This window comes from Bactrocera neohumeralis, chromosome 4, assembly GCF_024586455.1.
Source record: "Bactrocera neohumeralis isolate Rockhampton chromosome 4, APGP_CSIRO_Bneo_wtdbg2-racon-allhic-juicebox.fasta_v2, whole genome shotgun sequence".
NCBI lineage: Eukaryota > Metazoa > Arthropoda > Insecta > Diptera > Tephritidae > Bactrocera > Bactrocera neohumeralis.
In genome coordinates, this window is record NC_065921.1 from 842,452 (window position 1) to 856,842 (window position 14,391).

At 36.7% G+C, this 14,391-nt stretch overlaps 1 protein-coding gene across 13 annotated transcripts in view; it reads left to right on the forward strand.

The window, feature by feature from the left end:
* The window catches only part of LOC126754841 (uncharacterized), a 41,105-nt gene that overhangs the window by 5,013 nt on the left and 21,701 nt on the right, over positions 1–14,391 (forward strand). For 6 of the 13 annotated variants that reach the window (XM_050467020.1, XM_050467021.1, XM_050467022.1 and 3 more), the window contains exons 3-6: positions 2,354–2,510; positions 2,843–3,009; positions 13,075–13,389; positions 13,721–14,365. In XM_050467020.1, coding sequence (XP_050322977.1) covers positions 2,354–2,510; positions 2,843–3,009; positions 13,075–13,389; positions 13,721–14,365 — 1,284 coding nt within the window. Of the gene's footprint in view, positions 1–2,353; positions 2,511–2,842; positions 3,010–3,731; positions 3,768–10,876; positions 11,060–11,161; positions 11,306–11,379; positions 11,514–11,595; positions 11,777–11,861; positions 12,177–13,074; positions 13,390–13,720; positions 14,366–14,391 lie in introns of all 13 variants that reach the window. The other 7 variants (XM_050467012.1, XM_050467016.1, XM_050467018.1 and 4 more) reach the window with 2 other exon arrangements.

Genomic DNA, 14,391 nt, shown 5'->3' on the forward strand with positions numbered 1-14,391 from the left:
ACTTCAACCAAATTTGCTAAATAATATTATCCGGACATTCCTACGTTACGGTGCGGGAATGAGGAAATCGGACTACAACCAAACCTACTCTAAATACAACACAGTTTTAAATTCCATCTAATTCTTTCACTTTCCAGTAATCAAAACAAGAGCCAACCGATGTACCCGGATAAAACTTTGCACGAATAGTGCATTTGAAGTGTGCCGCCTTTTGACCAAAAATTGTCCAAGTCTATTGAGCCCCAGATAAAGAATATTTGGAGCTCAGTGCCTATTGCGAACTTCCGAAAATATTGGTAAACTTTCTAGATATACTATTGATATACGAAAGAAATGCTGGCTTTGATTCTTAAAAGTTGCGAGAGTATTAAATGTTCTGTTATACCCGAACTTAGGTTTTTCTTACTTGTTATGGAAATAATGTACATATATACTTGACTATTTTGATATTTTCAACGATAAATTCAGTGTCGCACTACCGCAGGTAGTCTCTCATTTACAAACTATGCTTTCTGTAATTTTTGGGGGAAATCCTTAAAAAAATTGATACTCTTTTCTTAAACTTTCGTTACTAATGCTTTGGACAATTACGTTGGTTTCGGCGGTCCTCAGGGTAATGTTTTATAGAAATTTCCAACTTAAAAACACATCTAGCATAAATCAACAAATTGTGATTTCTGCCGCATAAAGTTAGAGCGAAATATCAGCAAAAAATCATTTCCGGCCTTAGAGAGTAAGTCATTCAAATGGCATGTAATTAACACAACCAAAGGCACCACTGTGAGAGACGACAGCGAACACGTCAGCAACATTTAATCGATGGCAGTTTTGCATATTTATTTTTAATTTCATTTCGTTGTCATCTTTTAGTTTTAAATCAGATATAGTACTCAAAGCGTTGCACGTATTGGCCTACCCAAATGGAATGAGTACATACACACACACACACATATACATGCCAAATAATAGTCAAAATGCATTAGAATTGGCAATACATACCCACAAACATTTTCCTGCACGAACTCTGGCGCAAACTCAACACTTGTAATTACAATTACTAGTGCCAATGCCGAAGTACCCACGCCCCTCGACGACCGAAAGTAGTGCGGGTGCAGGCAGGCGCTGACAAGGGGTTTAGTTGGCAATGGCTGAAAGCGGCGTGCGGTCACTCAGCCGCAACCCTAATCGTTGTGCATAAATTTGTATGATTTAATTCAAAAAAATGTTGGCAGTTTAGTGATCATTAATAATCCGCTCTTGCTCGCAAATGCTCCTTTTACCATTCATTCAAGATCTTCGGATACCCCCACAGGTGTATACGATCACACACACACACACACGCTTACGAATGTTTGTTTGTAGTAATATTAAATGCATTGTTGCATTGGCAATACTTAACGGCACCTCGTCGTACTTGCACATTCAGACATGCAAATATGTCTGTTTTTATAGACAACCTACTGAAGGGATGCATCATCTTTTACAAAGTAATTTTGATTTTGTGAGATCTAAAAATACCTTAACATAAAACGGTAAACACATTCTGCATCATTCGTGCCGCTTTCGAACCTCTACTTTGAAATGGTGGAAATCTCAACAACCAAATATATAGCAGTGTTCGATTCGCCATTTCCTTCTTTGTTATCATGTACACTGCTTTCTTGTAAAAAAATTCGCATTTAAAACCAAAAATCAAGTTATCGATTTGAATTTATATAAGAGAGTAAGCTGATACCTCATTAAAGTGGTATAGCCGCTATCTTACATGCTGTCTAGTTTTATTTTACACACTTAGATCAGTTTGTACCATTTTGAATGGATCCTATGACAAATTACTATCAAAATTTAACATTTTAAAATTGTTTATTGATTTTTAAAACTCAAGACTTGAAATAAATCATAGCTATTTATAGAAGCTGTAAGGCACGAAAGTAAGATGTTGTTAAAACGTATTTTTGTCGTGGGAAGAAGGAATTCTCCATCAAAGAAAGAAGCGCAAGACAATTGCTCATGTCAGTAAACATGTTGTCACAGTATGCAACATAGGTGCTGCACGTTTGTCTGAACAACAACACAATTTGCCTCTTCTCCAACTGTGACAGATCTATTAAGTTTTGTTCGTCTAAATATGTTTGAAATTTTATTCAAGCGATTACTAAAACTGTACCACCCAAGTTATTTTTTCTAAGTCAAGGGATCATTTTGGTCAGAGGTTCAACAGGCACTACTTTATTTTTGAAAACGTGCTCCTGGTATGTCTTTCCATAATTACTTATACAAATTTTCTGCCTTTAAGAAAGACCTGCGTGCTATTTATTTCTCATTTACCATTTCTCTTTCTTTTCCTTTCCAGATGCGCGAAGCTGTATCACCTGTGACAAAGTATTAGCAGAACTCGAAAAAATCGATGATGATACCGATTCATTTGGTGTCGACTTCGTAAAGATTAACGACAAACGACTAGCAAAGCAATACGGAATAAAAAATTTCCCAGCACTCACGTACTTCAGGTAAATAATAAACTAATCTTTGAATACATATATAGAATATATATGTATACATAAACGAGGTTAAATATTAGCACAGTTCAAGATCTCGCGTCCCTTAATCTAAACAAAATAAAAAACCTAGTAGCCATCCAAAGAAAGTTCTCTACTACTTAGGTTTGAATATTCGCTGAAAATGGTTAAGCAGTGTTGGCGAGTTTGGGATAAAGTGAATTTTCTCAAAATTAAGCAGAATTGCAAATTATACGTATATTATTGGTTTCCAAAATAAGTACATTAAGAAACAAAACCGACATGGAAGCTCATAGACACTAATGTAAAAATATTACCCACAGGGAAAAAGAACCAATTATCTATGATGGCGATCTCATGGACGAGGAGGGCGTACTTGATTTTCTCACTTCTCTCGAGGCCATGGACCTGCCCGATCGCATTGAAGAGGTTAATTCAAAGATACTATTAAAGATTATCGAGGATACTGACTTTGTAGCTGTTCTATTCTGTAAGTTCTTTGTTGTGTTCATAAACCGAATTATATTTTATTTTGCTATTTTCAAAAGTTGATTTCACACTTGTTTATGTAGTTGAATTTCGCACATTTTGTAGTGACATTTGAAGCATTTACTATATACCTCTTAAGCATCATTTATGAAGATTTGCACAAACTTATTCAGTCTTCTTTTGGGTTCTTTAAAAAAAGTCCGCAAGCAGTTGCAGTTTTTAGTCTATGAATTACCAGGGATTGAAAATTTTTCACTTATTCAAAAAACAGCAGTTAGGATAAGTCGCAATTTCTTTTACACATAGATAACTAAACTTTTTACAATTAAATATCACACGTCAATTTAATAAAATAATAACAGAAAAATAATTGTAACTAAAATTCAAACAAACACAAAAGTTAGGATGTTTTCCATTTAGGGTATATTAGGACGGATTTCAGCTAACCTTTGCATTTGTGACTAACAAAAAAAATACAAAGAAGTATAGAGTAAATAATGAAACAACCATGTGGAGTCGAATGCGTATCGCTGATGATAAAAAAGGACAAAATTTAATATTGTAATTGAAAACTAAAGAAAAAGAAACAAAGTAACAATATGATCACTATGAGAGCAGCTCATAATATACTTCGAGCGTCTCGCACTACATACTACTTAATGTCTACTAGACTTTTGGATTTCTACTGTACATAAAACTGTTCTGAAATATCGACTACTTCAGGTCCCGATCATGCCACGTGTCCGCCTAGGGTGATGGGTAAGTGAAAGTGTGCGTTTAAAGTTGGATTTTCGAAACTCGCCTATTTATCAGTCAAAATTGCCTACCCTCCAACTTACCAACTGCATCACCACTACCACCTCTACCAAGAAAACAGCAACAACCAACAACAATCATTTAATTAAATCTCTTGTATTGGTCTTGTGTAAATAGTCATTAATTTTCTCCCACGCACTTCATCCTGCACTGAATGCCATGTCCTGAGTGATCCACTTAGCTCTTTTATCACCTTATGACGAACTTCTATTGTTGCCAATACCCTCCACTTGTTTGTAAATATGTATATATGTATGTATATATACACAAATATGTATATTTGTATATGCTGGTATTTGCGCTGATGTTTGTATGCAAAAAACTAACGTCATTTACATTGGTTGTGACAAAAGCTTTGCCGTGTTTGCTTCTGCTTAACGCTTCTTTATGAAACAAAACTTAAATTGCTTCTGAGTCGGTGTGTATATGTATGTATTCTTAGATATGCATTATCTAAGGAAGTAGTATGTAGTATATGTATGGTATATGTATATGTAAGCAAATAGCCCATAAGTAAGTATATTTTGACATTTGGACACACATTTGAAGTTTTGATCCAAAGAGAATACTTATGGTCACAGAAATGAAAATGAAATCATTTAAAAAAGACAAAGAAGTGTACGAATTTATACTTACATAATTATGTATGTATGTAAATAAGTTTGCTGGTGTTTAGTGAAATTCTTGAGACCTTGAGGATTAATTACGTTAGAACTCCGACGCACGGATCAGCAGGCGCTGGTTAATAACCTTTCACTAGAAACATACATATATTCGCTCATCCCTTGTTCACAAAAATAAGAGTGGCGGCATTAAATTAAATATAATAATTGTTTACTTTCTAACAAAAACAAATTTAATTTTATAATTTTTTATTACAAAAAATTCACGGTCGGTAATGATGATTTGTTTTTTAAACAAGCTTGAAAAAAAAAATAATAAAAAAAAATAAATAAAAAACTTACATACATATGTATGTATGTTTCATGAAAAAATGCTTATCCGAGAAATTGACTAGGTTATCCTCTAAGGGTTGCCCACTTTAATAAAATTTCAACAGCACATTCCACTTTGTCTAATATTTTCGTAGGTACCTTTCGAGCCATTAAACCTTCAGGGACCTAAATTGTTCAACAAGAAAATGTACATTCAGTAACATCTTTGAGCAAGTTCCGTACCATTACTATGCTACAATATCAAATAATTCAAATTTGCCTAGTCTCACCTCAAATTTGCAATTCTTTTTTTACTGAACTCATACCAGGACCACTCGTAGTCTGCCTTACCTCAAATTGTCTCTCAGTGCGCAAAGTTCAAATTTGAGCTGAGGTTGCGCCTAGATCGCGTTCCATGTCACATTTGTTTTGGAATTGCTGAATCACATTCTTATTATTTGCGTTTGTGTATCCCTGGAATTGAGCACTACAGCTCCATATCGGTGAGTACATACATTGGCTTGAAAAGCGTGTATTGAAAAAGTTGGTGCAGACATTGTTCTTGCTTTGAAAAAAATTGAATACAATAAGATAACTGCAAGAACAGGAAATGCAATTCATTTAAGCTATTTTCGTAGCAGACTCGCGAACACAAAAGATTAGACAAGTTCATATGGCTCGTATGTTTTATCAACGACAACGAGATGCCCACCCCACCGGTAGCTACAAGAAAGCCACATAAAATTAGAAAAGTAAATTTAATAAACATGAATACAACTCTAACTAAGACACATACATACATATGTTCATACATATGTATGCACCTACATATACATTTGCCAATTTAGATGCTGACGGTGGACGAATTTCATCGTGGCATTCTTATTTGTATGAGAAACTCGGCTATTTGCTGTGTGACTGCATGTAAGAATACTCAATTGTAGCACCAAATGTCTGGGCTTGTCGCCAGCCTCATGGTGATGGCGGTAGCGCTGTATGGCATTGGGCGTCTCTGACATTCTATTTTCATTTGAATTTCTATTTGGAGAATTCTTTTCATTCAGTATTAGTTCTGCATGTTCATATATGCTTTAAGCCAATAATTAACCTGCGGGAAATATACTCGCAGATTTAAGCTTTGATGTCAAAAAATATTTTTGTTGTAGAAACTTAAAAGATTGATTGAAGTGTGACATGGCCCCGCATCTGGTTAAAACCTTAACCCTGAAAACATTTAAGACGCATTTGCAAGGAAATCAACATCCATCGTTAAGGATTTTCATAGGCTATTTTGGCGTTTTCAGTGTAAAAACTGAATTGAGCGAGTCATTATTTTGTTGGACGAGCAGTATTTTACGGTATAACGAGCATACTTACGGTTTGGATAATAATAGAGAGGGTTCAGGATTCGAGCGCCCCTATATCGGCATTCGTTGGATAGAGCATTTCATATTTAGGGCATTTTTACCGCACACTCTCATTTGGAAGAACGCCGTTATTTTCCTCATTCAAACGAAACTTCTGTGTGAAGTGAAAAATAAATCACGCAAATTTTTTTTTACAAACACAAGCGCCACCAGATCATCAGCATATTCGAAAAGCGACTCCACAACAAAACAGAAATGAACTCAAATTTAAAAATAATAATTTTTATAAACAACGCCGCCTTACCGCTTTAGCAGAATAATGATGTGGCGCGTATTTGGATTTAAATATCCGCATCGAATGTGGCAACAACACAGGTTTATGCACACGCGTGACAAAGGCTGGTGCGAGCGACACACGCACTCATACACTCACCGCGCCAGAAGTAAGAAATGCAAAGCAAATCCCCCGAAGTGTATTAGCAAGCATTTTTCGAGCGCTTGCATGTGTGCGTCGTTGTCTGTGTGTGTGTTGTGGCGTGATTGTGAAGCGTAAAGTAAAATGAAAAATCACGAAGAAATCGTGGCCGCGGCCGCAGCCACAGGCAGGTTAGTGTCCACCTACAATCGCTGATAAAAATAGCATTGAAACGATTTCGCGCCAACGACAAGGCGAACACAAAGGGGCAATAAGAAAAAATGAGAAACGCGACGACAGACACATATTGATTTTCTATTCATTTTGTGCAAACCTATTTACGTGGTACTCATATACATATGTATGTAGATATGGACCACCACACACTTGCAATTTGGCATGTGTGTATAGGATTTACCATGCGACCCTACATTTGTACAGCTTGATTTCAAATTTATAAGCAATGAACTCGTAAATAATATTCTCAAGGTCAACTTTTATGGACATATCACATTGGTGCCTATTGCTAGCATGAAAGTAAACGAGTAAATGGAAACGTTGAACAAATACAAAGATAACGTCTTCCAAAAGATCGGAAAGGATCCATTTTGTTGCTGTGTTCGGGTGTCAAGCTAACGATTCAATGCGTTGTAGATACGAAGAAGGATGCAATCGTCTACTAAGTATATCAAGCGGCCAATAATAAAATTATGAATGCCCATTTGAATATCGCAAACAGTTTGCTGGTTTAGCTCCACAACATTGTGGATCCTATCCCAATAGGAAAACCTATTTGGGTAGTGGATTTGGCCACTACTTTCACATACTGGGATTATAGAGACACTCGTAATTCCAATGGGATTCTTAACAATGAGTAATAATTAAACAAAATTACTTTGGGCAACATGCTGCATGAGCACTGAAGTTTATTGTGTACTCCAAAATCTCCTGCAGCTAACAAACTATTTATACACATGCATATGCATATTATGTACATATATTCAACTTGTTTTGTTGGAAAAAAGCAAACAGCGGATAACAATGGAAAACAAATGAGCCTAGGCACTTTCATATAACGTGTAGAGTATGGGGGAAGGGGAGGTAAGCTTCATTTCTGACAAAGCATCCTCATTAAAATCGGCACTGGCTGAAGTGCTTTGCACTTGCTTTGCTAGCTAGCTTCGTCCCAGCTGCTGCTACGGTAAATAAGAATTTAATTTTGCAAAAGCGCCGCTGATGGATTGGTCCACCAATATAAATATTCAACATTAGTTGGTAGCACATTTATGTATGCAGTAACCTTCGCATTGAACCGAAATTGGTTCTTTTCCGACATCACAGCATGAATGTCTTATGTTTATACCCCAAAGGAGGTGTTTTAGGAATGCAATTAAGAGGCTTGCTCTATTTTTCATATCGACGACTAAAAAGCAACAATGCTCTTGAGGGGGCGGTGCATGCAAGTGAGTGCAGTCACGTCCCCCCCGTCAGGGGCTCGCAGGTTGGCTAGCAGTTTGGTCCACTTTGTGTTGCAGTGGCTTTTCGTGGCGCTATTCGGTGTGGCCTACAAGTGTCTCGTATGGGTGAAGGCGAACATAGCCAGCGCGTGTGCCGCCATTGAATGATCTTCGCCATGTTCTTGTTGGCTGCGACTTTCGCGATTTCGCCGCTGACAAACGCTTTGTGAAAATGGCTTACGAATTGACAGTCGAACATTAATTTCTGCGCTTGGACGGGCCAACAGAATTTTTAATTGCATTCGCAGTAAAACACATAATTTAGTTTGGGTGCAACTCGAGCAAGTGCACACAAACACAGTACAAAACTTAGATATGCGAACATAATTACATAGCCGCTTGTGTGCTGAGTGAAATTTAAATGTAAAAACATTTCATTTTGAAAGAAATGCGAGTGGCCTGAATGGTTGGCAGTGGTGAAAATGCACTTTAAATCGAAATACCTGGTGTATACTTTTTAGTTTTTTTCGCGCTTTTAGCTTATTGTGTTTGATGTACTGCAATGGGGGGCGTATACGCGACCAACCCATTCCCACTTGCATATCATATGAGTATACACAAATATGGGCGTGTGTGGTCGCAGGGCACACTTGGAGGCAAACTATTTCTGTTTTACAAATGCAACAGTCGTTAGTGTCAGGAATTCTCATGTCGGCCTCAGGTCTTGTGTATATGTATGAACTCATGTACTTGAAAATATAAATTTGTTTCCTCGCAGCTTCAGTTAAACGGTAAGGGAAACCCACAGCCATGTGCATATGTATGTAAAAATATTAAGGAAAACGTTATGTTCATGAAATCTGTCCAATTATGGGAGATGTCCGGATATGAGGCTGGTCCGTAATGGAGAACTTCACTATACATATGTACATATATGCTTCTTAATAGTATTATTATATTTGTTCAATATATGTGGAACATAATTCCTTTTGACATGTATGTACATATATTAAGGCGACATACAGCAATATAAATACGGTTGCTTTAGTTAGTGCAGTTAATGCTCGTATTGATCAATTGAAGAGTGAACTAAGCCATCTGATCGCTTCATCGAAAACTAAAACATCCGTAGTCACAATTGCAAATGGCTGACATTTACCATCTTAGCCAACCGTTGTGAGGTAAATGTTGTTGCTTTTATATTAGTGTATCGCTTCGAAATAGTCGTCAAGAAGTTTTCGTGAATTATTAACCTTTTTACATGTGGAATATGAAAAATTCAAATTAAACTCATTTTATTACTAAAAATCGTCGTTGTGGCCATAAATTGCTAGTAAATATATAAATGTATGAGCATTTGGCTCTGCACACATCTGCGAACTGTAATGAGTAATTTCACGAAATTTATATGTTAAAAACATTTTAATAAAATACACAATCAAATGCAAATTTGGCTTCGAGCCAATTAAATTTCACTTAGAACTTGGTAAGAAAGATGATAGCAACGGACTAAGAAACGACTTATGTTGACTTGGTGGCAGTAGATACCATATGTATAGAGCCTTGATTTTCTTGTTTTAAGGACATCGTTTGCATTTAGTGAGGATTTGCAACAAAAATAAAAAAAGAAAACAATCATATTTAAATTCAATTAAATATAAATAATTATATTTGAAAAAATAAAATAAAATAATACAAAATATGATACAACTACAAATCTCGCTGTTCTTCTATGAAATTCACCACACCCCGCTTTCGGTGTGTAGGTGTATTTCCACGTTGATTTCTCCCGATTTGCACGAGCATGCGCCCTTATTATAGAAATTCAGAAGAAAGAGAAGTCGGAAGCTTACAGAGAGAGAGCTAAAGCTTTTTAAATTTGAGAATACTCTCTTCACAGAACCAGAACGTTTATTTACATGTCCGCAGCGAACAATGCATTTACTTAGTAAATATGTTACTGCTTAACATGGCGACGGAGAAATTAGAAACAGAAGCAGAATAAATATCACTTTAATTTATCACAATAAAATAATTATAGCCATTCAATAAAATTCTGTTCGGACAGGATTATGCGAAAAATGCGAAATCAATGTGTATGCAATGTATCTGCGGAGCTGATACCGATTTTGAAATCTCAAATTAATACAATCAGTTCCAAATTTTTCAGTTAAGAATCATTAATTTAAATATTTTTAACTGCTGAAAGCTTGCGTCCATCTGTTAAATATTTAGAAATAAGTTTCTAAGCAAAAGTTACAACAATGACTTGAATTCATACTCACAAACAGATATTATGTACAGGGTTGCACCGAAACATTTGCCGAAGAACAGAACTCGTTATCATTAACAAAACTGGTATATATGTGTGTAATTGAGAGGACATTTCTTTGGTATAGCATATGTATATATGTATGAATTTAAGGCTAAACATTATGTTTAATTCTGCATGAACTTGAAATATGAAATATACTTATGCCCTAAATAAAAAATCAAAAAACCAATGGAAATAATATATATGATGTAGAATTTATATATTTTTCATAAAAATATGTACATACATATTTACCACATATGTATGTACGCACACACGTCTCCTTTGCACGCGCAAAATTACACATATACACGCACCCACATATATGTATGTATGTATGTACACAAACGCGCGCTCAGCTCTTCACATACTTGTACTATAATCCAGATGCCCCGCACCGCCCCGCATTGTTATTACACCTACATAGTATGCACGGCCTGCGCTGCTCAACGCCTAAAATGCACCCAATTCCCGATCGAAACCTATCGATTCCTCCACAAATACAATATTATTTGCGATTATCAGAACTCGATATTAACAAATATCTGTTCCACCCCCGAACAGATAAGCCGCAATGTCGCAAGTGTGCCAAAGCTTTGCAAGAACTGGAAAACATCGACGATGAAGCAGATCAGTTGGGCATCGGTTTTGTCAAGATTCATGATGAGGCATTGGCCGAGGAATATAATTTGGGCAATCTTCCAGTATTGGTTTACTATCGCCATCAGACGCCGATCATATATGAAGGTATGAAGAACAACGCAAGTACTGCCACTAAAGGCCGCACATCACAGCTATCCTAATCCCCGTTAGATCAACATTATACTATATAATATATGTGTTATCCAGGTGAATTGTCTCGAGAAGAGGATGTCTTAGAATGGCTGGTGCAAAATAAATCTACCGGTGATGAAGATGACGTCATAGAAGATGTTACTGCTAAAACGCTGTCCACACTAATCAGCAATATCGATAATCTGGTTGTATTATTCTGTACGAATTCGAAATTATAATACTTCAAATATGAATACTGACTGAATACTGATTCTCATACGTTTCACAACTAGATGATCATGGTAATGATGATTCAATGACCGTATTGGAAGAGCTAGAACAAATTGACGACGACTGCGATAAACACGGTATTCAATTTGTGAAAATTGACGATCCAAAAGCCGCAGCCGAATATGGAATCGATACGGTAATGCATAATGAATGACAATTTTGAGAATGCATACATACATATGATTAATAAAAATGTCTATGCGCACGCGTGTGAACAGATTCCGGCAATAGTATATTTCGAAAAACAAATTCCAAATATTTATGACGGTGATCTCATGGCTGAGGAGCAGATACTCCACTGGCTGGTGGGACAATTAGAGCATGACGAAATCGAGGATGTTACAGATGAGATGCTTGACAAGATGGTGAAGGAAGGCCGTGTTATGGCTGTGCTATTCTGTAACTATACCAATCAATTGATTACTCCCCCTTCTGCCTCCTTAGTGCTCCGCGTTAATGTACTGACCCATTTTCCCCATTTTAGATGATAACAATGATAAGAAATCGCAGAAAGTACTCGAAGAATTGGAGAATATCGACGATGAATGTGATGCATTGGGTATAACTTTTGTGAAAATTGACAATCCTGAAGAAGCCATCGAATACGGCATAAACAAAGTTCCTAAACTAATTTACTTTGAAAAAGGCATTCCAACCATTTACGAAGGCAATCTTGAGGATGAGGAGAAATTGCTCAAATGGCTCGAGGAGCAAACCACCTCCGATCAAATTGAGGATATAACCGATGAGATGTTGGATTTGATAATAGAAAAGATGCCCTATGTCGCTGTGCTCTACTGTAAGTTGTTGCATGAAATTTAGCGCAAATTGGCCAATGAAGCTAGTACGAGCTAGCCTGAGCGATCTCGTACTCGCTGCAGTGATATTAGCCCCATTTGCAATAATACATTTTGCTTCCAGAAAGGAAAGGAAGAATTACCCAATTTGTACATAGTCATTTTATGTAGATGCAGATATTCGATGTTCGTGCGTGAGTGTGTTTTGCGTGAAATAGATGTTGTTACAATCTTCTTTTATGGTGTATAAGTCAGACAGAACGTAAAGCCTTTTCGCGCTAAGCCTTAATTATGCTTTCTGTGCTCACTTGGGTATTAATGAATTTAAGCCGCTTTATAAAAATATTTATTAAACTAAAATTATCGCACAAACTACACAGATGTCTGCACAGTCTATAAACGTAGCGCCAAGATAAGGTCAGTAACAATCAAATACTTGTACGGCAATTATTAGAGATTACCTTATATTTCCGGTATTATTGCAAACATTTTATGACTGGTGTTATAAACCTCTCTCAGGCTCATATATTGTTAGTAATAACTTATTAAAACTTCTCAGTATTACGAAAAGCGGCTGACTAGTATTTAGAACTACCACAAACGGTTGTGCAAACATCTGCGTCGTCTACATGAGCTCTTAAGTGTTGTTGCGATCGATATTTGTTGTCGTGTCTACGAAACCTAACCACTAATATCTGATGAAGTGCTGAGATGTGATTTTAAATAGGTCAGTAATAGTAGATAGCCTTAGGCAATATAGTTTCTCCACAAGCGTTTGGCATTTAGTACATTAGTGTATTGAAGTTTATCTGCAACAGGAATAATTAGGTTTTTTGTATATAAAAAGTTCTTTTGTTCGTCAACGTCAATTAATGGTTTTGTTCATTTCCGTCCCCATAGACGACAAGGACCAAAAGAAATCGCAAAAGGTACTAGCCGAACTGGAGAATATCGACGATGAGTGTGATCAAAATGATATCGCTTTCGTCAAAATTGACGACGACAGTGAGGCGAAGGAGTGGGGTATCGATGAAATACCGTCGATTGTCTTCTTCGAACGTGGCATACCACATATTTACGAAGGTGATTTGATGAAAGAAGACGAGCTGTTGGGTTGGCTCGTACATCAGAAGCGCCATTCAGAGATCCCCGAAGTCACCGACGAGATGAAGGACAAGTTGGTTGAAAATACTGAACATTTGGCCGTGATTTTTTGTAAGTTTGCAGAGATCCCTATCGCAATATAACAAAAACATGCAACACTATTCTTTTGACAACCAACTTGTAATTTAGTGCACCATAATGTACTGGATACTTTTCAAACAAAATTATAAATACCCTTAACACTTTAAAGAGGAAAGAATTAATAATCTTTGATGTAAAATAATTTTGTCTGTTGAATGCGTTCCGAACTATCTTTGATATTTCTGATTTAGTGCACATTCACATATGTATTTTCAACGTTTTATTTGTATTTTTTATGATTAAGAAGGCGCCGAAAGAAAAACCTGAAATGTTCTAATGCATTTTATGTACTTTTGATCAGATGACAAGGATGATAAACAAGATATTCGGGTACTCAACGAACTGGAGAATATTGACGATGAACTCGAAAAGGAGGGCATTGTGATCGTACGCATTGACAATGCGGCCGAAGCGAAAGAATACGGATTAGACCATTTGCCTGCGCTCATTTATTTTGAGAACAAAATACCAGCACTCTACGAGGGCGATCTAATGAACGAGGACGAAGTATTGGAATGGCTGATTTTGCAGAAGCGTACCGCCACCATTGAAGAGGTCACCGATGAAATACTGGTCGAATTAATCAATGACCATGAGTATGTAGTCGTATTCTTCACCGGTCCTTGTGAGCCGGGTGAAAAATGCGATAAGACATTGAATGCATTGGAGAGCATTGACGATGAACTGGATGAAGCAGGCATCATTTTTGTCACCACCGAAGACACCAACATCGCCAAGAAACACAACATAAAAAGTTATCCACAACTGGTATTCTTCAGAAATCGTGATCCATTAGTTTTTACAGGCGATTTGGATGATGAAGACGAGGTATTGGCATGGATCACAGATGAAGACACTCTTGAGATTCCGGGTAAAATTGAGGAAGTGAACACCAAAATGTTGGATAAGATACTGTCGGAAAATGATCACGTGGTGGTATTCTTTTGTAAGTGAAAGATGATCGAAGCCTTT